The sequence below is a fragment of the Mustelus asterias genome, chromosome 19, assembly GCF_964213995.1.
Source record: "Mustelus asterias chromosome 19, sMusAst1.hap1.1, whole genome shotgun sequence".
Taxonomy (NCBI): Eukaryota; Metazoa; Chordata; class Chondrichthyes; order Carcharhiniformes; family Triakidae; genus Mustelus; species Mustelus asterias.
Window position 1 is genome coordinate 69,788,194 of NC_135819.1, and position 25,863 is coordinate 69,814,056.

General features: G+C 47.4%; 1 protein-coding gene across 2 annotated transcripts in view; it reads left to right on the forward strand.

The window, feature by feature from the left end:
- Positions 1-878: 878 nt before the first annotated feature.
- Positions 879-25,863, forward strand: part of plxna4 (plexin A4) — a 689,385-nt gene continuing 664,400 nt past the window's right edge. For both annotated transcript variants that reach the window (XM_078235826.1, XM_078235827.1), the window contains exons 1-3: positions 879-990; positions 14,007-15,298; positions 24,929-25,111. In XM_078235826.1, the coding sequence (XP_078091952.1) occupies positions 14,126-15,298; positions 24,929-25,111 (1,356 nt within the window). In that variant the 5' untranslated portion in view covers positions 879-990; positions 14,007-14,125. The remainder of the gene's footprint in view (positions 991-14,006; positions 15,299-24,928; positions 25,112-25,863) is intronic.

Sequence of the window (25,863 nt, forward strand, 5' to 3'; positions counted from 1 at the left end):
ACTGTGGTGTAAGAGAAGCACAGACAGTGTCAAAGTCGACTCTCACTTCCTTGGTACGCACTGGCGATGCTTAAGATGTGAATAGGCTCCATCCACACTCGCCTTCACATATTCGAGCCTAACTTGGGGGTGTTCTGCATTTCTTTTTTCCCCCACCCCTCGGTGCACGGGTGTGATCCTGCGACAGCAGCCCAGAGGAAGATTGTTGCCTCTGTCTATGTGAATGTTAAGCGGCCGCCGCTGATGTTTAAAAGCTGGGGTTTTTTTTAACCAGCTTTGAGAGAGGAGAATACGAGAGTGTGTCAAAAAGGAGAGGGAAACGGGACTGGAAGGAGGAGGAGGAGGGGGAGAGAGAAAATAACCCTCTACCTGGCAAAGAGACGCTCGGGAAGCCTTTGACTACACTTACCCAGCCCTTCCCTCCCGCCCCCTCCCCTCAAAAATGCACTGAATTGTACAAGTGTTTTAATGGCCCTGCCGAGGAAAGCATCGACTGATAGCGGGAGCAGTGAGCAGCTGATGATATTCTATCTTCCCTGCTTGTCCTCACCTGGGTCTGCTCTAAGTAGATGAAGATCAGAAAAAGGTTTCTCTATCTGATTTCTCTTTTTGTGTGTGTGTGTGTGGGGGGGATATATATTTCTGAAGTGTTGTCCATGCAGGATTCAGTTGCGATATCTCTCTGTCTTTGCAGTGTGAGTGTGTGTTGAGTGTGTGTCAATGCGGCGATAGCACGGAAACAAACCAGGCGGTAGCCGAGGTGAGTGAACCGTTGCAGCCCAGCATTGCTAAGTCTGGCTGCACCAATAGCGTCACTCTGAAACGCATTTGTAACTAATGAAATTCTAATATTAACCCCCCCCCCTACCCCCTCCCCTCCTACCCCCTCCCCTCCTTTTAGAATAGAGCCTGGAAATGTAACGCTGTCGGATTCACCCAGAGCCTAACAGTCCTGGCGGCTGCACTTGTTTTAAGGATTCCCGATGACTGGTAAGGTGTATTTCACACCCCCACACCCCAATCTTGCTGTGGCAGAGAGAGAGTCGCTCTGAGGACAGGCATTTCGTGGTGTCAGGCGTTTGTTGCGATTACCTTGCTGCAGGTGGCAATGTGGACTCGGTGTGTTTTATATCCCGCTCTCTCTCTCCCCAAACCCCACTCTCAGCTTCCCACTCCCGGAGACTGCTTCCTGTCTCTGAACTGTCAGGACTTCCCGAAATATTCTGTCCCGCAGGGGATTTTTTTTCAAAGGAAAAAAGCCGAAAAGAGCCACGAGATGTGTCAGTGTGATATGTGTCTCTCGGCGTCTGTGATGTTTATATAAATGTGTGTGTCAGTCTGTGTGTATGCGTGTATGTCGGCGTGTGTGTGTGTCAGTGTGTGTCAGTCTGTGTGGCAGTGTGTGCATGTGCAGTGTGTCTATGTCAGTGTGTGTATGTCAGTGTGTGCCTGCCAATGTCTCAATGTATCTGTCAATGTGTGTGTCTATAAATGTGTGTGTATGTCAGTATGTGTGTCAATGTGTGTATGCCAATGTGTGTGTATGTCTGTGTCAATGTGTCAGTGTGTGTGTATCAGTGTGTGTGTGTATGTGCGTGTGTGTCTGTATGTGTCAATGTGTCTGTGTGTCTGTATCAGTGTGTGTCTGTGTGTACCAGTGTGTATGTATGTGTGCGTGTGTATGTGTCAATGTGTCTGTGTATGTATGTGTATATCAGTGTGTGTGTCTGTGTGTACCAGTGTGTGTGTCTGTGTGTACCAGTGTGTGTGTCTGTGTGTATCAGTGTGTGTGTATCAGTGTGTATCAGTGTGTGTGTCAGTGTGTATCAGTGTATATCAGTGTGTGTGTGTCAGTGTGTATCAGTGTATATCAGTGTGTGTGTCAGTGTGTATCAGTGTGTGTGTGTCTGTGTGTATCAGTGTGTGTGTCAGTGTGTTTATATATGTGTGTATATTGTGTGTCTGGCTGTGCATGATTACACCAGTATTCCAGAGTATTCAGTATGCAAGCGTTGTCACTGTGTGGACATGAATACAGTATATGCATCTGCATATCTCCGTGTACCTGTGTTATCTCTCTGTATTCCTTGCTGTTTGCTCGATGTGGGAATTGTGTTTTGGTTACAGGTACGCCCAGCCCCTCCTACACAGAGGGGGAGAGAGGCTTCCGCAGCGTCCTAAAGCCCGCCTAATTAATTCGCAGGGTGGCACAATTTAGGGGATAAAATGAGGGAACTAAAGCCACCTTTCCCCCCGTAAACCAAAACTGAATATCGCGGTGAGCAAGTCTGGAGAGTGGTGACTGATAGAGGCAGGCATCTTCACGCGAACATGTTCACGGTGCCTTCCTCGCTGCTTATCTGATTGATTGAATCGGTTTACAGTGTGAACTGACTAACCCAGGTGAAAGGGGGAGTTGTCCTTTCTCACTCTCTCCCATCCGACCTGTACATTCAGCTGGCGGGCACGCTGCCCACAGGTAACCACACTCCTGCCGGCAGGCGACCGCTGCCCCTCTTCAGTTAGTGACTGATCGGACTTAATGGTACAGCCCAGGCAGCGGGTGACTTCCCAGCACAGCTAGGATTCCCACTCGGACGGGCGCTCCTCTGTCCAGCACCCTGGCTGCGGTGCGCGTTAGGCAGCCCCCCCGGCCACTCTCTCCACACTGATATTCATCAGGGTCGGGACATGCTGACTGTAAACAAGATGCAGAGTGGGTGAAACGGTGCGAAAAGAGAAGCTGCACTGAATTCCACCCCCCCCCCCCCCGCCCCCAGCAAGGCAGGTAAGTGGATCGTGTTGTTAAATGGGGGGGGGGGGGGGGGGGGATAGGAGAGCGAGAAAGAGCTTGTGAAAGTCTTAATTATTACAGAAGGAACCGTCGCTATCAATAACGTGAAAAATAGTGGATTCACTGAAGGGTGAAGGGAAGAGGAGCGTTGCCCTAACATTCATTTGCGCAATATATCCATGGGTATATTTAATTTAGAGATGGCCATTGATATCTGTGTCTGTGTCTCTGTGTGTGTATACGTGTCTGTCTGTGTGTGCCTGTATGTGTGTCTGCGTGCCTGTGTGTATATGTGTCTGTGTGTCTATGTGTATGTGTCTGCGTGTGTGTGTGTGCCTGGGTGTATATGTGTCTGTCTGTGTGCGTCTCTGTGTATATGTCTGTGTGTGCCTATGTGTGTGTGTATGTGTGTGTGTGTGGATGTGTGTCTGTGTGCTTGTTTGCATATGCGTGGGTGTCTGTGTGTGTATGTGTGTCTGTATCTGTGTGTGTCTTACGTCTGTCTATCTGTATGTGTGTGTATGCGTAAGTGTCTGTGTGTGTCCGTGTATATGTATCTGTCTGTGTGTGTACGTACGTGTGTGTCTGCATGCGTGTGTGTGTGTTTGCATGTGTGTGGTTTGTATGTGTGTCTGTGTGAGTGAGAGAGAGGGAGCTGATCAGGCCGCTCTGTGATTTTCCCAGTCACGCCGCTATCTGAAGTCATTGAGAAGGAGTGAGCATTAACAGACCTTCTCCACTCCTCACTGAAGCATGTCCACATGTAGTAATTTTACCCTCTTCAATCTCCTGGCGATAAAGGTTAATGTTTCATCGCGTCTCCAGGAAACCTGTACCAGTTTTACATACAGCGGATTACTTTGGAATTGCAGTAGTTGTTACACAAGTGTCAGAAACTCTGGCTGCTTTCTGGGAGAGGACATTCCGGACAGCACCCTCTCTGTTCATGCGGCCTCTGAAATGAAACCCATTTCTGTATTTGGCCACACGCGGCGGAGCGAGACGAAAATGTGCCGATAAACGAGTCCTTGTCGTGAAATTAAAGAGCAATTTTCCATATTAACGTAATTAGGACGATTAATGATAATGAGGGGAATATATACTCCAGTCCTGTCTTAGTTTAACAGACCATTAACTTTGCGACTTTAACTGCCTTTTAATAAACTTTTTGGATAAGGGGGACGGATTTCAATTTAAGGACCTTGGTAAGCGCTCAGGTTGCCTGAGCCAGTTCTGTTCTGTGATACTAGAAATGGGGACTAGTTCCATACTCGGGTTGAATTTGCTACTTCGCCGCTGGCTACGTCAGGGCTGGATGACAACTTTACCCACTTAATTTATTTTGTGTTTTATTGCGATCGAGAAAGGAAGTACTTTTCGATAAAGTGTCTCCACTGTTGACAGTCGGGCAAACCCAGTGTCTCCTTAAGAGTTGATTGAGGGAAACAACAGCCAGTTCCCAGGGGGACTGCTAATGGGTGCAATCAAACTTGGGCTGGGCTGTGTGTGTGTGAGAATGGGAGGGAGGGTTATGGCATCTGTGACAAGGGATCCCCGACACACTTGCAGCCTAGCTGGAGATCTGGGTGACTACAGTGCCTACATACAGTGCGAGGAAGCGGCGTTAACCCTTTAGTGTTAACCGAAATTGTGAAATGGATAGATCCCCTTAGAGTCTTAACCCTCTGTCGTTGGGAGGTTTACAGTGACGGGTCGTGAAGGACATGGTTAGTTTTACCTTTTGTAATTACACCGAATCCCAACAAATTGGGTCTGAGAATCGTCCGATTACGCCTTTTAAGATTTGGACATTGAAGGAATGAGTGTAATCTCATTACGTTGTATGTGTCGCCAGTTCAAAAAGAATCACTCAGTAATTGGAAGGGAATCTAGTGTTTGCTGGGCGTTAGGACCCAGCAGTGTTCTCTGCTCAGAGCTGCTGCAGCACCCAGTAGTCTGCCAGAGTCTCTGCTGTCTCTCTCCGTGAAAACTCAACCTGTTACACTGGACGTGGCCGCAGGAAGATGCCAGGGGAGCAGTGAGTGGCGGAGCTGAGCGAATCTGGGATTGCCCGGCTGTGAGTACAGTAAGGCGGATCGCTTAGCTCTGATCAGATTTGGTGAGTCCCAATTCTCCTTGATCTTTCCCGTACACCGGAGTGTTGCCTTCTGCTGGGTCTTAGTGTCCCGACACCTGCGTGTGGAGATGCCGGCGTTGTATTGGGGTAAGCGCAGTAAGAAGTCTCACAGTAAGAAGTCTCACACAACCTGTTGGACATTTAACCTGGTGTTGTGAGACTTCTTACCGACACCAGCGCACAGAGGTGGATGTTAATTTCTTTTTTTTGTGCTATTCAACGACAGGCGACGGAATTTAAAACTTAAGGTCTTTTTAAAGTCAAAGTTTGAGCATTTTCATTGAAGTTGCTACGGTGCAATTGTGTAACAGTTTGCAATCCTTCGCCAGTTGTTGGTGGGATTTGATTGAAACTTTTACTGGTTGGGAACAGTTATTATTACTAATTGTTCTGACTGGCAGTTACCGAAAGATGGACAGGTTGCTGACAGCGGGGGGAGCGGGGGGGGGGGGGGGGGGGTGTGTGGATTCAGGACTCGAACTCTGTTCAAGGACGTTAGTCGCGGCCTGTCATTGTGTAGGAAATGTCCTGACACCTGGAATTCTCCCCCTGCGCCAGTTCAAAGATGTGCGGGTTAGGTGGATTGGCCATGCTAAATTGCCCTCAGTGTCAGGAGGATTAGCAGGGTTGGATTATGGGGATAGGGCCAGGGTGGGATTGTTGTCAGCGCAGGCTCGATGGGCCAAATGGCCTCCTTCTGTACTGTAGGGATTCTATGATTCTACACCTTTTCCATCTTTTCCACCCGTCTCTTTGAGCAAGCCATTGAACAAGAACTGTAAAGGAACAGGCCCTTCGGCTCACCAAGTGTGTGCCGAGACAGATGGCCCTCTAATCTAATATTTTCTTGCCTCTGCGTGGTCCATATCCCTCTATTTCCTGCCTATTCATGTATCTATCCAGATGCCTCTTGAGCGTTGTTATAGAATCTGCTTCCACCACCTCCTCCGGCAGCGCGTTCCAGGCATTCACCACCCTCTGTGTGAAAAACTTGCCTCTTGCATCTCTTTTAAAATTTCCCCCCTCTCACGTTCAACCTATGCCCCCGAGTAATTGACCCTTTGACCCTGGGAAAAAGACTCTGACCATCCATTCTATCCAAGCCTATCATAATCTTGTAAACCTCTATCAGGTCCCCCCTCATCCTCCGGCGCTCCAATGAAAACAATCCAAGTTTGTTCAACCTTTCTTCATAGTCCATATCCTCCAAACCAGGCAACATTCTGATAAATCTCTTCTGCACCCTTTCCAATGCATCAACATCCTTCAGGGAGTGTGGCGACCATCTGAAATAATATATCCCATGTCTCGTTGTCATATTTGATCAGGGTAACGTGCCTTGCCCCCTGAAAGGCGCTATATAAATTCATTTGAAATGCATTTTTGAATACAAACTCAAGAGGACATTCTATTGCACAGAATCTTAATTTTACTGTGCAAGTTATAATTTTTAATATCACAATTTCAGTCTAAGCAGCATGCTGTTGATTTAGATTTAATCTCTGCTGGGCAGTGGGAGACCAGGAAAGAAATTAGTCAGTTTCCAGCCTCTCCTCCTCCATTCAAATGCTCTTGCTGTTCACGGCTGACAAAAAAACACGAAAGACATGTCCTATCATCCCCTTAGTGCGTAGATCAAATTGTTTTGTTTTCATTTATTTGTGTTGACTTGTCAACAGAGTGAAGAATCTTACAGGAGGGCAATGGTCTAGTGGCACTATCACTAGACTATTAATCCAGAAACTCAGCTAATGTTCTGGGGACCTGGGTTCAAATCCTGCCACGGCAGATGGTGAAATTTTGATTTGATTTATTATTGTCACATGTATTAGTATGCAGTGAAAAGTTTCTTGCGTGCTGTCCAGACAAAGCATACCATTCATAGAGAAGGGAAGGAGAGGGCGTAGAATGTATTGTTACAGTCATAGCTAGGGTGTAGAGAAAGATCTTGGAGGAATTTGAATTCAACAAAAAATATCTTGATATAAGAATCTACTGATGACCACAAAACCATTGTTGATTGTCGGAAAAACCCATCTGGTTCACTGATGTCCTTTAGGGAAGGAAATCTGCCGTCCTTACCCGGCCTGGCCTACATGTGACTCCAGATCCACAGCAATGTGGTTGACTCTCAACTGTCCTCTGAATAAGGGCAACTGGGGATGGGCAATGAATGCTGGCCGGCGACCCTTATGCCCCACGAATGAATTTTTAGAAATTAACAAGACGGAGATAAATATATGATACAGGTCACGGTTGGCGTGGCTTTTTGAAAGTACTCCTTAGAAATGTGTGATGTCCAAATCCTGCGTTCTTAAAAGCTCCTGAATTTCCATCTGGACACTGGCCTCAGATTGAGAAATAAATGCTGTCGGCGGGTCCCCCTCTCCTGGAGATTTGAATTGATTCCACTCGCCTGGAAAGCCGGAGAAGCTACTTGGATTGATTTAGAATGGGAGGATGGATAGCTAACACCCAATTTGTTTAATTACCTAATCGGCAATTGAAATACCTCCAACTCAATTAGTTGAAATTCCCATTCTAAGCAACTGTTTCCTCGTGAGATCTATAGAACAGCCGACAGCACTGATAAAATAGACACAGCCAGTGAGTGCTGCCCAATCCGGGGCGACTGGGGGAGTTCATTATTGCTGCTTTTATAAAACTGATGTGTCTGCTTAGTGTGGTTTGATCCAAGGTACATGGTAATATTTAAAGAGTAAGTAATTAGCCACAATCCCTGTCCATTAGATATAATTGGTTATCTCTCTCTCTCTCATATAATAACTACATTAGACCATAAGATAAAGGAGCAGAATTAGGCCATTCGGCCCATCGAGTCTCTGCCACTCAATCATGGCTGATAGGTTTCTCAAACCCATTCGCCCATCTTTTCCCCCTAACCGTTGATCCCTTCACCAATCAAAAACCTATCTATTTCTGTCTTAAATACACTCAATCATTTGGCATCCACAGCCTTCTGTGGCAATGAATTCCACAGATTCAGCACCCTGTCACAGAGGCACAGTGGTTAGCACTGCTGCCTCACAGTGCCAGGGAACCGGGTTCAATTCCCGGATTGGGTCACTGTCTTTGTGGAGTCTGCACATTCTCCCTGTGTCTGAGTGGGTTTCCTTGCATGGTCTGAAAGATATGCTGGTTAGGTGGATTGGCCATGCTAAATTCTTCCTCAGTGTACCAGAACATAGAATCATAGAATCCCTACAGTGCAGAAGGAGGCCATTCAGCCCATCAAGTATGCACCAACCACAATCCCACCTAGGCCCTATCCCCGTAACCCCACATATTTACCCCGCGAATCCCCTGACACTAAGGGGCAATTTAGCATGGCCAATCAACCTAACCCGCACATCTTTGGACTCTGGGAGGAAACCAGAGCGCCCAGAGGAAACCCACGCAGACACGGGGAGAACGTGCAAACTCCGCACAGACAGTGATCCGAGGCTGGAATCGAACCTGGGACCCTGGCGCTGTGAGGCCGCAGCGCTAACCACTGTGCCAGCCTGCTGCCCACTCCAGGTGCCGGAGTGTAGCGACTAGGGGATTTTCACAGTAACTTCATTGTCGTGTTAATGTAGGCCTACTTGTGACACTAATAAATAAATTTTAAAATCCTGTGGCTGAAGAAATTCCTCCCCATCTCGGTTCTAAAGGGACATCAGTCCACCATATAGCTGGGTTGTTGGTCCATTCACAGCTCTGCGCATTCTGGATTATACTGGGCAGAGGGGGTGTCAGCAAGTTGACTTGGTTGAAGCAGCGAGGCGTGTTTGGGACAGATTAGACACTGGGTTTTGGGTGGGAGGGGGACATTGAGGGAGAGATTATACCGATGGTGAGATCTTTTGTTCTCTGGTTTTTCATTACCGCAACACGTTTGTTTGTCGCTGGGCTGGTTGTGGGGACAGTTGTGTGGGGACAGTTGTGTGGGGAAATGAATCAAATGGGCAAGAAATTAGGCTTCCTCATCTTTTGCCTATCCAGATTTAAAGTCTGGATCTCCTCTAGACCCCGGGGTGCAACAGGGGGCCGAGCAAGAAACCTCTGAAGAAAGTTACCTGACTCTCAGGTGACTGTGGAGGGATTGAGAGTTGATGTTAATGTTCGCCTAGCCAAGACGTCGATTTTTAAAACTTTAATGGGAGTCTCCCATCGGAAATCTCCGCATTCTACGATGATTGGGAGTTTCTGAAATGCCTTACTCCTGGCTTGTTTCCAGTATCAGTAACCACCACCCCGGTTTAAAGGAAGCGCTGTTTCCCCCAGCCCCGCATTTGGAGCAGTTTGTCGGGCGGTTTAGTGACAGTTCTTCCTGAAGACGGATGAGATATTTCTTGTGTTGGTTAACATTGAGAATCAGCGAGTTCAAAACTGTGTAAAATATCTCAAACCTGTTCAGTTAAGAGACACGCCCTAACTGAACAACACAATGGAGGCCGCATCCCCAACACCTTTATAATTTACTCCTGATCTGCTCAGGTACTGGGGTGAGAGAGAGAGATTTTTGATATATATCTCAGCATTGTTACGGCGAAGAAGGAAGCCATTCGGCTCATAGTGTCTGCACTGACTCTCCAAACCAGCATTATGATTTAGTGTCATTCCCCTGCCTTTTCCCGGTATCCCCTGCACATTGCTTTTATTTAAATAATCATCTAATGCCCTCTTCAATACCTGGATTGAACCTGCCTCCACCACAAATGGCGCATTCCAGACCCCAACACTGAAAATGTTTTTTTCTGATATTACATTTGCCTCTTTTGCAAATCACTTCAAATCTGTGTCCTCTGACGAGTGGGAACCGTTTCCTCCCTCTCTACTCTGTCCAGCCCCCCTCATGATTTTGAACATCTCTATCAAAGATTCTCTTAGCTGTCTTCTCTCCAGGGAAAACAGTCCCAATCTCTCCTCATAACTGAAGTTTCTCATCCCTGGAACCATTCTTGTAAACCTCTTCTGCACTCTCTGCAAAAGGTTCACATCCTTCCTACAGCCTGGGACCCAGAACTGTACACAATATTCCAGCTGAGGTCTAAATAGTATTTTGTATAAGTTCAGCAAAATCTCCTTACACTTGTACTCTACACCTCTATTAGTAAAATCCCAAATTCTATAAGCTTTATTAACTGCTCTCTCCATGTGTCCTGCTACCTTTAATGACTTATTCACATATACACCCATGTCCCACTGCTCCTGAACCCCCTCTTAGAATTTTGCACCTTATTTTATAGTGTTGTTCCTACCAAAATGCATCACCTCTCAGTTCATAGAATCCCTACAGCACAGAAGGAGGCCATTTGGCCCATTGAGTCTGTGCCAACCACAATCCCATCCAGGTCCTATTCCCATAACCATTTACCTGGCTACTCCCGCTAACACAGTCAATTTAGCATGGCCAATCAACCTGACCTGCACATCTTTGGAGTGTGGGAGGAAACCAGAGCACCCAGAGGGAACCCACGCAGACACGGGGAGAATGTGCAAACTCCACACAGTGCGTTCTCTGCATTGAACTTCATCCGCCACCTATCTGCCCACTCCACCAACTTGTCGATGGAATTGAACCATAGAATCCCTACAGTGCAGAAGAAAGCCATTCAGCCCATCCAGTCTGCGTCGACTGTCCGAAAGAGCATCTTACCCAGGTCCACCCACTCACCCAGGACCAGAATGAAACCGGGGTTCCTGACGCGGTGAGGCAGCAGTGCCAGCCACTGTGCCCGTCCTGCCAGCGTGCGAAAAGGGAAGGGGGAAGCTGGCAATATTCAGCAGTAGTCATGATTTGCGATGTCGATGGTAGTCATGTGTTCCCTCCACCCACATTATCTGTACCTTTAAGACCTGGCTGGCTGTAGAGATTTGCATTCTAATTAGTATTCTGTAACTTGATTTCTGTTTCTCTGTGCACTGTTGGAGAACAGATTCCCACTCCATCTGACGAAGGGGCAGCGCTCCGAAAGCTTATGGTATTTGCTACCAAATAAACCTGTTGGACTTTAACCTGGTGTTGTGAGACTTCTTACAATATTCAGCAGGTCAGATAGCAGCAGCCTGGAGGAGGTGAATGAAATGATGAAGAGATGCTGTCTGACCTGCTGTGTGTTTCCAGTGTCTGCTTTTGCGTGGGCAATATCTTCCCTACTGCAAAGGGGGTGCAGAAAGGGTCAAAAGTGCCACAAAGCCAGTGTGTTCCTTTCCAGTGAGATGTGTAGGAAGCGCCACAAATGTCTTCGATGCTTCGACGTCCTTGTAGTGGCGCTTGTATCAACAAAACAGCCACTGGAGAATTTCCCTGGCACACGGGAGGGGGGTGGTGGTGGGTATAATGGGTGCTCTCAGCGGGAGGGAGGGGGCAGTGCACATTGTGGGCAAGATATTTCTGCTTGTGTTTTTGGAGAGAGGGGGTTCCTCTCTGACTGGCTGGCTGACTGGCTGGTCTCCCTCGGCGGCAGGGGGATTTGGTCAGACCCCATTCGAATTTCAAATGCGACGCTAAAAATACCGAGTCCAACTTCATTCTTCCAGCCAAAAGAATCAGAGTGCCTCCCAACAATCTGTCAGAGAGTCAGAGAAGGTCAAGCGACCTTCAGATGCCCCCACTTGGTTTTACTTTTAAAGAAACAGATTGAAAAATCGAGTGATCTTCCAATTTGAATTTAGTTTTTTTTAACAGTTGTCCAACTAAGTAAAATGTCAGTTACTCTGCGTCTCGAATGAAATCACTCTACAGTAAACATCATGAATAGGGAATTAATGCCAGTTTAAATCTCCAACGGGATGCCAAGGTTCCTCTGTGAATTAATGGGTTCGATTCATTCACAAAAAATGGGATTGTTTGATGGTTGTGCAGCGCACTTTCCCCTTCCTTTCAGGGAGAGGGCTTGACTTATCAGGACTATTGTGCAGGAAGGGGGTGGGGGCGAGAGACCTTCACTTTGGGCCAGGGTAAAGCAAGGCCACTTGTCTATCTATCTCCCTGCTCCCAGTCGGTGTGGCTTCACAGCAGTGTTTTGTCGCCACTGCCCCGTGAACAGGTTGTTCCCAATTTTGGAATGGGATTGGAAAGGAGGGGATGGGGCGGGGGGAGGGGAGGGGGGGAGGTGCTTCCCAGGGTTTGTGCGAGTGAAAGTGGGAATACTTTCCTGAGAGTAAATAAATTTAAAGACTTCTTAATGATGAGACAAGACTGATTCACAGCAGCAGGAATTTACTGCGGTGAGATTATAGCCTTAGCATCCTTTCAGTGTATTAGAAATTGATGTGTTTTCAGATCATAATTTGCTAATGAGAAGTTTCCTGTTTTTATATAAAGATGCAAATTATTCTCTCTTGTAAATTGAACATGTCACTTTGCGGTTATTGAAGTTGTGATTGCTGCAAAATATTTACACATTGCAGTGTCAGTTGGATTTTGGTGAAATAGTAATCCTCCTCCATGCCCCCTTCGCCTCAATTGGGGAGGGGCGGGTCATCCTGATTGGCAAGACCAGTGACCAATGAATGCTGAGAATACGGTTAGTTTCCCCCCCCACCCCCACCCCCCAAGGAATCATAGAATCCCTACAGTGCAGAAGGAGGCCATTCAGCCCATCGAGTCTGCACCCACCACAATCCCACCCAAACCCTATCACCATCACCCCATGCATTTTACCCTAGCTAGTCCCCCTGACACCTAAGTGGCAATTTTTGCATGGCCCCATCCACCTAACCCACACATCTTTAGAGCGATCAGCAAATCAGCTCAATGACCGAAGTCCCAGTTCTTAGTGCAACACTCCGCCTGGAAGAGGAACATTGATAACAGGGGTTTGTGGAGCAGGGAGTCTTCTTTAAATTTAAAGTTTATTTATTAGTGTCACAAGTAGGCTTACATTAACACTGCAATGAAGTTACTGTGAAAATCCCTTTGTTGCCACACTCTGGCGCCAGTTCGGGTTCCACTGAGGGAGAATTTCGCATGGCCAATGTACCTGACCAGCACGTCTTTTGGACTGTGGGCGGAAACCGGAACACCCGGAGGAAACCCACGCAGACACAGGGAGAATGTGCAGACTCTGCACAGACAGTGACCCGAGCCGGGAATCGAACTTGGGTCCCTGATGCTGTGAGGCAGCAGTGCTGACCACTGTGCCACCCACCCTGGTGGGTTTGGGTCACAGGACACTGGACTCCTCCAGGTTGGCACAAATGCAGGCAGATGGCTCTGCTCATTTCTCCCCCGGAGAAGATGAGCATTTTAAATCGAATGGGTTTCAATGCAAACAAGCACCTGAGTTTTTAACGCATTGTCCTACCCAGTATGTAGTGATTGTACAATTCACTCAGGCCCGAGTGCAATCGGGCATTGTTTAAATATAGGTTTGAAAATATGAGAAGGTCCCTGAACGGGATTTTCTATTTCATTCTGTATTAGTGCCATGTCATGAATTGCTGACTTTCCACATTCTTCGCTGGCTGCTGGAGCTGACACAGGGACTTTCTGCTCTTGGACAGCCGCCTGGAGAAGTTAAACTGCCAGCTTCTGACTCTCTCACCTGTGGAGTGAAAAACGCAGCAAGCAATTACAGAGCCTGTCAAAACAGAGTGTGGTGAAAGGAGTGACCGAAGAATGAATGAGGCAGAGTGGTGACGGGAAATAGATTGGAAGGAGATTCATACAGGAGAGAAGGGCAGGGAGGAGATGAGTATCACAGAGAGAAAGAGAGCTGAGACAGAGAGAGCTAGAAAGTGCAGAGAGAGAAAAAGAGAAGAGTAGAGAGTTAGAAAGAGCTGAGAGAGAGAGTTAGAGAGAGTGAGAGAGATTTTGAGTCTGGGAATTAGTCTTGCTCTGAGGGGACTCTGAAGACCAACAAAAACAGAAATGCTGGAAAATCTCAGCAGGTCTGACCCTTTTGAAACGTTAGCTCTATTCTCTCCCCACAGACGCTGTCAGACCTGCTGAGATTTTCCAGCTTTTTCTGTTTTTGTTTCAGATTCCAGCATCTATAATAATTTGCTTTTATCTGAATACAAGTTGGGTCTTACCCATTTCTTTCTCTTTTTCTTTCTTCGCAGGTTGGCGATGCTGAGGCTGGGACGTGTGGACATGGGAATATTTTAACCGCATTCATTTGGGATTTAAATTAAGAAAAAAACCCTCCAAGCAGAGCAGCCAACACTCAACAGGTCAAACAATGGCAGCAGTGAGATGGAAGCGGAGTTGCCTGATCTTCCACTTGTTTCTCATCTCCACCTTCCCCTGCGGCGGGAGAGTGGCTGTGAGCCGGGAGTATAACACCTTCAAAAGTGACCACCCGGACTGGGTCTTTAACCACTTGGCGGTGGACCAGAGGACGGGCAGTGTGTACCTGGGGGCGGTGAACAGGATCTATAAGCTGTCCAGCGAGCTGCAACCACTGGTCACCCACCAGACGGGGCCAGACGAGGACAACCCGGACTGCTACCCCCCCCGCATGGTGCAGCCGTGCAACGAGCCCCTGCGGCTGACCGACAACGTCAACAAGCTGCTGCTGATCGACCAGGGGGAGCGGCGCCTGATCGCCTGCGGCAGCCTGTACCAGGGCATCTGCAAGCTGCTGCGGCTGGATGACCTCTTCAAGCTGGGCGAGCCCTTCCACAAGAAGGAGCACTACCTGTCCCGGGTCAACGACAGCGGCTCCGTCTTTGGGGTGATTGTGTCCGGCCAGGGCGCGGACGCCAAGCTCTTTGTGGCCACGGCGGTGGACGGCAAACCCGAGTACTTCCCCACCATCTCCAGCCGCCTGCTGGCCAGCAACCCCGAGGCCGATGAGATGTTCTCCTTCGTCTTCCAGGACGAGTTCTTGGCCTCCCTCATCAAGATCCCCTCGGATACCTTCACGGTCATCCCGGACTTTGACATCTACTACATCTATGGTTTCAGCAGCTCGGCCTTTGTCTACTTCCTCACCCTGCAGCCCGAGCTCCTGAACCCCGGACCCGGCTCCAGCCGCCAGCAGGTCTACACCTCCAAGCTGGTCCGCCTGTGCCAGGCTGATACCACCTTCAACTCCTACGTGGAGATGCCCATCGGCTGCGTCAAGGACGGGGTGGAGTACCGCCTGCTGCAGGCGGCTCACCTGGCCAAAGCCGGCCCGGTCCTGGCCAGCTCCCTGGGCATCCACCCCCAGCGGGACGACGTGCTCTTTGCCCTCTTCTCCAAGGGGCAGAAGCGGCGCAGCCAAGCCCCCGACGAGTCGGTCCTCTGTATGTTTGTGCTCAGCTCCATCAACGAGCGCATCAAGGACAGGCTGCAGTCCTGCTACCGGGGGGAGGGCTTCCTGGACCTGGCCTGGCTCAAAGTGAAGGACATCCCCTGTGTGCCCGCGGTAAGCCCCCTGCGCCAGAGAGAGAGAGAGACAGACAGAGAACCTCCAGCTCCAGCATAGACATACATGTCGGGTGGCACAGGGGTTAGCACTGCTGCCTCACAGCACCAGGGACCCGGGTTCAATTCCAGTCTCGGGTCACTGTCTGTGAGGAGTCTGCACATTCTCCCCGTGTCTGCGTGGGTTTCCTCCGGGTGCTCCAGTTTCCTCCCACAGTCTGAAAGACGTGCTGGTTAGGTGCACTGGCCATGCTAAATTCTCCCTCCTTGTACCCGAACAGGCGCTGGAGCGTGGCGACTAGAGGATTTTCACAGTAACTTCATTGCATTGTTAATGTAAGCCGACTTGTGACACGAATAAATAAAAGTTAAAAACTTAACTTAAGACTTGGACATTTTCCCCCTCAAACACACTTAAACAGCTGCTGCCCCCCCCCCCTCTGAAAATTCAGATTCAATGCACCTCCATGTAGCAACTGGAGCCCAAACCTGCTTCCCATCACAGCTCGATCAGAACTCCTGTTGCAATTATCCTGGATTTTTATTTTAAAAAGTAATGCTTGAAGGACAGGTACAGGAAGAACTCCCCTGATCTTCTCCAACATAGTGCCATGGCACCATTCCCCGAACAGGTGCTGTTGTGTGGTGACTGGTGGATTTTCACAGTAACTTCATTGCAGTGTTAATGTAAGCTTACTTATGACTAATAAATAGACTTTAAAACGTGATCTATTCCAGGCAGGGAAATGTCACTGCATCCACACACAGCACGTTAAACATATTTAGATATTCACTATGGGGGTGTGTGTGCAGATGGGGATATTCAGTATGGGGGGTGTCTGTGTACAGATGTGGATATTCAGTATCGGGGTGTGTGTGCAGATGTGGATATTCAGTATCGGGGTGTGTGTGCAGATGGGGATATTCAGTATGGGGGGTGTCTGTGTACAGATGTGGATATTCAGTATCGGGGTGTGTGTGCAGATGTGGATATTCAGTATCGGGGTGTGTGTGCAGATGGGGATATTCAGTATGGGGGGTGTCTGTGTACAGATGTGGATATTCAGTATGGGGGGTGTGTGTGCAGGTGTGGATATTCAGTATGGGGGTGTGTGTGCAGATGTGGATATTCAGTATGGGGGTTGTGTGCAGATGTGGATATTCAGTATGGGGGTTGTGTGCAGATGTGGATATTCAGTATAGGGGGCTATGTGTACAGATGTGGATATTCAGTATGGGGGGCTATGTGTACAGATGTGGATATTCTGTTTGGGGGTTGTGTGTGTGCAGATGTGGATATTCAGTATGGGAGGGGTGTGTGCAGATGTGGATATTCAATATGAGGGTGTGTGTGCAGATGTGGATATTCAGTATGGGGGTGTGTGCAGATGTGGATATTCAGTATGGGAGGGGTGTGTGCAGATGTGGATATTCAATATGAGGGTGTGTGCAGATGTGGATATTCAGTATGGGGGTGTATGTGTACAGATGTGGATATTCAATATGGGGGTGTATGTACAGATGTGTATATTCAGTATGGGGGATGTGTGCAGATGTGGATATTCAATATGGGGGTGTATGTACAGATGTGGATATTCAGTATGGGGGGTGTACAGATATGGATATTCAGTATGGCTGTGTGTGGGTACAGATGTGGATATTCAATATGGGGGTGTGTACAGATGTGGATATTCAGTGTGGAGGGTGTGTGTACAGATGTGGAAATGTGCTGTCACTATGTGCAGGTGCTGAAATCATTAAAGTCCAAAGGTGCTGTGGGAAGAGAGTGAAATATAAAGACTAAGAGGTAATTTTTCAGTCTCACTCCTGTCCACCACGTTCCCCAACCAGGCACCTCTGGGGTGGTACTCTGGCACTCAGTATATGGGACTGAGTTGGCCCCTCCCTTGTTTGAGGTCTGGCTATTTGAATATTTCCTGCTAGACCTCCCTCTCCTGTAATGAAAATCTTAATGAGACTGAGGACAGACTCAGGTGATTACAGAATCTGCCAACATTGGCTTTCTGTGAATGTAATTGAAGGACAGTCACTTGGATACGGCATTGGATCATTGGAACCCTCACCTTCAATCCTTGGAGAGAAATTGAAGGCTCTTAAAACAAAAATGTGAGTCCTTCCCAAGCAGAATATTCAGCTAATTAGCATAATTACTCAGGACATTCTTGTACAGAGAATTACCTTTTTTGATACTGTCATTGGACTAGTAATCTAGAAACCCAGAGTAATGCTCTGGGGACCTGGGTTTGAATCCCACCACGGCAGATGATGAAATCCGAATTCAATAAAAATCTGGAATTAAAAGCCTAGTGATGACCATGAAGCCACTGTCGCTTGTTGTAAAAACCCATCTGGTTCACTAAACTAGAGGACATGGGTTAAGGGTGAAGGGGGAAAAGTTTAAAGGGAATATTAGGGGGAGCTTCTTCACACAGAGAGTGGTGGGAGTGTGGAATGAGCTGCCAGATGAAGTGGTGAATGCGGGCTCACTTTTAACATTTAAGAAAAACTTGGGCAAGTACATGGATGAGAGGGGTGTGGAGGGATATGGTCCAGGTGCAGGTCAGTGGGACTAGGCAGAAAAATGGTTCGGCACAGCCAAGAAGGGTCGTAATGTTCTATGGTTCTAATGTCCTTCCCTGGCCTACATGTGACTCCAGATCCACAGCAATGTGGTTGACGGTTAAATGCCCTCCCAGCCAGCGACACCCACATCCCATGAATAAAAAAAAAGACTCACTGCTTGTTAGTCCTTTTCGGTCGGTAGATGGGGCAATAATTTAACTCTTCATTCAAAGGGTGGCCTCTCCAGTACTTTTGCAAAGAATTACAAATCATTTATGGCAGGGCTTTTGACCCAATTTGGTCTATTCCAATGTTTGTGCTCCATGAGCAGCTTACAACTCTACTTCCTTTCACCCTAGCAAATTATCCTTCTATTATTTTTTTTTTCCGTATGTACTTATTGAGTTTCTCCTTGAATACATCATTGGGGAGCAGTGAATTAGACCTTCACAAATGTGTTTGATCAAAGTTATACTCTCCAGTTGAGGCTTGAACCCACAACCTTCTGATTCTGTAGCCAGCTGACTGTGAAGTGTGTACAGTGAATTCTTCATTTGATGGCCAAGTGCTCATTTGCATTGATATGTGACCTAATTTGTGCAGTGACAGAACAGTACGGCTATCTTTTAATAGCCACTTGGCATTTACTGATTCATTTTTCTCGTTCCAGTCAGGAAATCAGAAACCTTATTAATTTTATCAAATTTGAAACTTGAGTGGGATAAATAGGGAGCTTGCGAATTGTGTGTTCTTTTTAAAATCGCTACTTGTGAGGCTGGTGATGACTCATTTGTAACTTTAGGGTTTTTGAATTACACTCTTGGTGTCAGACATGGGAATTAAAATGGGATGCTGAGTGCCCTGAGAGGGTGGTGGTGGTAAACGAACCTAGTGGTGTCAAGTTAATTCAATGGCTCAGGAAGAGAATGACTGCAGTTCTCATCTCTTGAGCCAAGTTAACACACCCGCCCAGTTTTATTTGATTACTTGGAATCCCCACAGTGCAGAAGAAGGCCATTCGGCCCATCGAGTCTGCACCGACCACAATCCCACCCTATCCCCACATGCATTTACCCTAGCTAGTTCCCCCTGATACTAAGGGAGAATTTAGCATGGCTAATCCATCTAACCCGCACAGCTTTAGACTGTGGGTGGAAACCGGAGCACCCGAAGGAAACCCACGCAGACACGGGGAGAACATGCAAACTCCACACAGACAGTGACTCAAGCCAGGAATCGAACCCGGGTCCCTGGTGCTGTGAGGCAGCAGTGCTAATCGCTGTGCCACCGTTCTGCCCTTCTGATTAATTCCACTCCAGTTTGGTTATTTAATGCTATAACTCTTGTATTTCATTGTCTTTGCAAAACTGTGTCTTGGTTTGCACAGTGCACCTGTGCTTTTCTTGTTGTCTCAGTCTCGTTTGGCTTACCTGCACCCACCCCCTCACTCCGACAGTGCCACATCTTTGCTAATATTCCATGTCGCGTGGCATTACTCCACCAATTGAGATCTGTCCTGCCATCACCTTTAGTGTTAAACGTAAAGACCACCCCCTCCTTTGTACCACTCTGTCTGCTATCTGTCATGTTCACTGCGGACAATGTTATTAACTCTGTGTTCCTTTCCTGGCACAAATTCAGCTCACCCAATTTGCCATCCGAACATTTTTCATTCTCTCTGCCTTATCTTGAATGGTGATTCGACACCATTGCCTCACCAGAGCCATCGTTGTGCTAATCCAGATACTGGACCTTTATGTAGTGTGTAGGTGGACTATAACCCGGGATCCATCTTGTATTTCTATGGTAACACCTGGGTCAACTGAAGGACAGGGACAGTCACAAACTTTGACATCCTTTCACTCCACATTTTAATTTGTGATATTACATACAAGGACATTTTATTTTCAAAATCCAGGCTATCCACTTGGAAGCATCCAACCTCCTTGTGAAGCCTTCTATCTCCACCTTTCACGAACCTTACTGAACTCATGCCTTTGCAGCCTGACTGCACCCCACACCTAATATTCCTGACAGTACTCTTCACTTCAGTCGAAGCCCACGTCCAGATTTTCAAGTCCTGCACCATCTCACATAACTCTATTTGGGTAATTGCTTGTTGTTGTATTTCACAGGGGTATTCCTGTCGTAAAAATCTTTCTTTATGCCTTTGCTACCACTTTTCCTGCTCAACTGCAGATCTATTTCCCCTGTAAAGTACTCAGACTTTCTTTTATTTGAATTAGCTTCAGTATCCGGGGGTAAGGTGTCTGGCAGTTGGTCATGAACCAACACTGGTGTGTGTGCCTGTGTGTGTGTGCCTGTGTGTGTGTGTGCCTGTGTGTGTGTGTGCCTGTGTGTGTGTGTGCCTGTGTGTGTGTGTGTCTGTGTGTGTGTGTGTCTCTGTGTGTGTGTGTGTCTCTGTGTGTGTGTGTGTCTCTGTGTGTGTGTGTGTCTCTGTGTGTGTGTGTCTCTGTGTGTGTGTTTGTGTGTGTGTGTCTGTCTCTGTGTGTTGTGCGTGCATGCATGTGCGTGTGTTGAATCTTCCATGACACCACAACCTCCGATGAACCTGAGGAACAAAGGGGTAGAAAATTGTTCTGCGCAGAAGTAAAATTGCACAGTGCACAAGAAAACCTCAGCTAAAACTAATAACATCAGGGTGAAACTTCCTTATTTCAGAAATAGCATTGGTCAGAGATGCAGATTAAGCTTCCACTCTGCCAGCACATCAATCCTGTAAGAGAGAACATACATGTTTCTATTTCTCACATTGACCTTAGAATCATAGAATCCTACAGTGCAGAAGGAGGCCATTCGGCCCATTGAGCCTGTACCAACCACAATCCCACCCAAGCCCTATCCCCATGTATTTACCCTAGCTAGTCCCCCTGACACTAAGGGTCAATTTAGCATGGCCAATCCACCTAACCCGCACATCTCTGGATTGTGTTAGGAAACCGGAGCACCCGAAGGAGACCCACAAAGACACGGGGAGAACGTGCAAACTCCACACAGGCAGTGACCCGAGGCCGGGAATCGAACCCGGGTCCCTGAGGCAGCAGTGCTAACCACTGTGCCACCATGGTGCCCCCATCTGATTGCCATGTGCACACAAACCCATTGGACAGCTGAGGCAGAGGGTAAGCTTGCCCATGTCAACTTGGACAACATTTCATCCCAGCTGGGTTTAAGCTTTGGTTATCTGAGCTGATGGGCGTGTTAACATGCTGTGCCAGCCAGTCCTATTGTCAGTGAGATCCGTCACTTTCCTTAGTGCGAATCCTGAAAAGCCGAGTTTGTCTGTTCGCACTCGGCATTCTGACCTTGAAGGGAAAAGAAAACTTTGGCAACTATCATTTGATTTTCCTTTTTTCTAATCTATTTTGTCTTCTCCCTTTCCCAGGATATTTTGGACATTTTAAGATGTTCTGTAAATGCGAGGTTGTTCTGTTTACGCAATGTGTGAGGGAGAACAATAGTTGCTAACCTTGTTGTGCCCTTCACTGGTATTAGCACCGGCTCTGTGTGCATTCATTGCAGTCTAAATAAAGGCAGCACAGACATAAATGGAAGTGAAAAATCAATCACTGTAGGCAGCAGGTGTTGGGCAGTGCCTTTCAATTGGCCGATGAACAGCACATAGTTCGATTAAGATTTAGAATCATGCCGCGTGCCTCTTAACACTTTGGGATTGAAATAATTCTTCCCATGCTGTGAGAACAATCCCGGTTTCATTCCTGTGGCATCATGGTGCTCTTCGGTTGAGCTGCTCCACATTTTGTAGCTGCCAAGGGCTGCATCTCGGAAGGGAAACTCGACCATTCCTCGCCCAGAACAGATAACAATGACCATGGCAATGGAACGGCCAAAGACCCAGTTTTCTTTCTTTCATTGAGCTGTCTAGGAGAAGCCAGTCAGTTCAGTGTTGGCATCCATTTTACAAAGAAAAACTTGCATTTTTCACCACCAGATATTGCAAAGCACTTTTTGAGTCAATGATAGGGGAGGTGGTGATGTAGTGGTATTGTCGCCGGACTAGTAATCCAGAGACTCAGGGTAATCCTCTGGGGACCCAAGTTCAAATCCCACACAAGGTGGAATTTGAATTCAATTTTTAAAAAATCTGGATTTATAAGTATAATGATGACAATTGACAATGGTCGTAAAAACCCATCTGGTTCATTATTGTCCTTTAGGGAAGGAAATCTGCCGTCCTTACCAGGGTCTGGCCTATATGTGACTCCAGAGCCACAGCAATGTGGTTGACTCTTACCAGCACCTTCAAGGGCAGTTAGGGATGAGCAATAAAGTCTGGCCGAGCCAGCAATGCCCACATCCCATGAACGAATAGAAGAAGGTACCCTTGAAATAAAAACAAAACACGCTGGACAAACACAGCAGGTCTGGCAGCTTCTGTGGAGAGAGAAATGCAGTTAATGCTTTGAATCCCTCTGACCTTTCTATATATTGGATGTCAATATGAAACATCAGCACAGTGGTCAGCGCTGTTGTCTCACAGTGCCAGGGACCCAGGTTCGATTCCCGGCTTCGGGTCACTGTCTATGGGGAGTTTGCACATTCTCCCCGTGTCTGCATGGGTTTCCTCCAGGTGCTCCGGTTCCCTCCCACAGTCCGAAAGACGTGCTGGTTAGGTGCATTGGCCATGTTAAATTCTCCCTCAGTGTATCTGAGCAGGCGCCGGAGTGTGGCGACCAGGGGATTTTCACAGTAACTTCATTGCAATATTAATGTAAGCCTACTTGTGACATTAATAAATAAACTTAAACTTTGTTCCTCTCTCAACTGATGCTGGCAGACTTGATGGGCCTGTCCAGCATTTTCTGTCTTTATTTCAGATTTCCAGCCTCTGCAGTACTTTTCAAATGTGCTTTCTGTTGCATTGAAGGAATGGTGGCAGCCAATTTTCCAATAGCAAGATTCCACACAAAGCATTGTGATAATGAACAAACTGGGCAGGACTTTCCAGCCACGCTCGCCCTGAAACCGGAAAATGGACCTTTCCATGGTCCGCCTCCCACCCATTGTGATTCCCGTGGCGGTCGGAACAGGAAAATTCGCCCCATTATTTTTTTGATGTTGGTTGAGGGATAAAAAATATTGGCTAGAACTTGCCTGCTCTTCTTCATGACAATTTAGGCTCATGTGAGGGGGACGGCGGGTGGGCGGGTTTGCGCAAATAGGCATCAGGTAAACAGTACCTCCGATAGTATTCCACCCTCACTGTGCCAGTCTGTTGGACTGAGGTTTCTTTTGTGCTTCTATCCCTGGAGTGCAACTTGATTCCACCACTGAATCACTGCTAGTGGAGGGTTAATCTCTAAAATGATGCCAAGTATTCCTTTCTCCCCCCACTCTAGTTATCCAACACTTGAAATGGATACATTTTTTGAGAGATCCTCTTGTTCCATGTTGGCGATGTCACACCTCGAGCTCACTGAAACCAATAAGACTATTTAGAATTATTGATTAGTATTGTAAGCTGAAATGGAAGGCCCTTCTCCCAAACACACACAGCTTCAAATAGCAGTATGAGCCAATAAGTCTATTTATAACCTTCAGTGCTTTAGCTTTGGAACCAATACAATTTAGCCGCTCTTTGAAAAGTATGTTTGGAAAGTTGACACCCAGTATGGTACTGGGGGAGTGCTGCACTGTCAGAGGTGCTGTCTTTCAGATAAAACATTAAATTGAGCCCCCATATGCATTCTGGTAAAGCTACTGATCCCATTACACTATGCTGGAGAAGACCAGGGGAGTTCTTCCTGATGTACTGCCCTATACCTATAATAAAAATCCAAGGTGATGGATTTATGGACAGCACGGTGGTTAGCACTGCTGCCTCACAGCGCCAGGGACCCAGCTTCAATTCCAGCCTTGGATGATTGTGTGGAGTTTGCACGTTCTCCCCGTATCTGCGTGGGTTTCCTCCGGGTGCTCCGGTTTCTTTTCACATTCCAAAGGTGTGCGGAATAGGTTGATTGGCCATGCTAAATTGTCCCTTTGTTTCAGGGGGATTAGCAGGGTAAATGCATGGGGTTACGGGGATAGTGCCTGGGTGGGATTACTGTCAGTACAGACTCAATGGACCGATGGTCTCCTTCTGTACTGTAGGAATTCTATAATTCTTCTATGATTCTATGAGCCCCCATAGTGAACCTGTTGACCCCATGGCACTAAGCTGGAGAAGATCAGGGGAGTTTTTCCTGTACCTATCAAGAATTACATTTTAAAATAAAAATCTAGAGTAATTGCAACAGACGTTCTGATCGAGCTGTGACGTGAAACAGGTTTAGGCTCTAGATGCTACACCATGGAGTGCATTAAATCTGAATTTTCAGAGGGCGGGGCAGGTGTTTAAGCATGTTTGGGGGAAAATGTCCAAGTCTTAATTTAAGTTTTTAACTTTTATTTATTATTGTCACACGTAGGCTTACATTAACACTGCAATGAAGTTACTGTGAAAAATCCCCTAGTCGCCACACTCCGGCACCTATTCGGGTACACTGAGGGAGAATTTAGCATGGCCAATGCACCTGACCGGCACACCTTTCAGACTGTGGGAGGAAACCGGAGCACCCGGAGGAAACCCATGCAGACACGGGAAGAACATGCAGACTCGGCACAGGCAGCGACCCGCGCTGGGAATCGAACCTGGGTCCCTGGCGCTGTGGGGCAGCAGTGCTAACCACTGTGCCACCATGCTGCCCTAATTCTGTTTTGGTGCAGCCAAAAACCATTCTACCTTCTCCATATCAAATGGTAATAGATAGACTCAAGGGATAGAATCCCACCCTGAATGTTCATTACCCAACGGGACAAAAAACAAAAATCATGCTTCAGCTATAATTAATTATTTTTTGGTTGAATCCTGTCTGGTTGGAAGCTGAGTTTACTCGGGGCACTGGTCTGCATGAGACGGGGTCAAATCACCACCCAGTCCCTTTTTCGCGGCTAGCGCTAAATGCCCATGGATGCCGGTGATTGCTGCTGAGTTAACCATTGCCTCTCTCCATCTCCCTTGCAGCCTGTTCCAATTGATGACAGTTTCTGCGGGCTGGACATTAACGCTCCACTAGGTGGCTCCACTCTCATGCAAGGCATCCCCCTGTTCTCCGAGGACCGGGACCGAATGAGTTCAGTGATTTCATACGTCTACAACGACCATTCCCTGGTGTTTGTGGGGACTAAGAGCGGCAAACTTAAAAAGGTAGGAGGAGCTGGTTTTGCTGGCCGGGGGGTGGGCTTGTTGGACGGCTCTTTGCTGTGGGAAGTCTTGTTGTTAAAAGTGCATTGAGTGTGGATGCACCACCAGGCTATATTCCCATGGTCTAACCGCAATGGGACCAACAACTGTGTAGAATTTACTTTAACCTTGATGGAGGGCAAGGGATTTCACTCACTGCTGAAATGGAAAGGGACATTATTGAGGCAACATTCAGACTATTGGGTCTGTGCACTTTTGTCGTTACTTCCTTTGGGGGTGGTTAATGACTGAGGGGGTTCAAGTGTCAACTTATCACTGACGGATTTGTTTAAAATTAAGCACCCATGAATCAAATTCTTGGGAAAGTGTCTTTGGAACAGACGAAATGAGAGGCAGTCCAACTGAATGGACATTTTCTTGATGGGTTTGCTTGAGTGTGCCAACTTGCCTTTGGCCCAGGTTGGCACCACAGCTTGCTTACTTGAGTGAGAGTAGGTGAAGCGAACAGCAAGGCTGGTTGGCATGTTCAACTTTTGCTGTTGACATTGGAGCTTGCTGTTAGACAGGTATTTTTTATTTGTTTATATCCAATTCAATCCAATTCAAAGTCTCAGCAAGTGAGGCATTCCAGATTCAAGCTGACAAGACAGGCTTCCCACTTCCTGTCTTGGGCTTGATCTACAAGATCCAAGCTGATTGGAGCAGGCATTGCGCCTTCTCCAAGGCTTGTTCTCATTTGCATCTGAGCCAAAAGG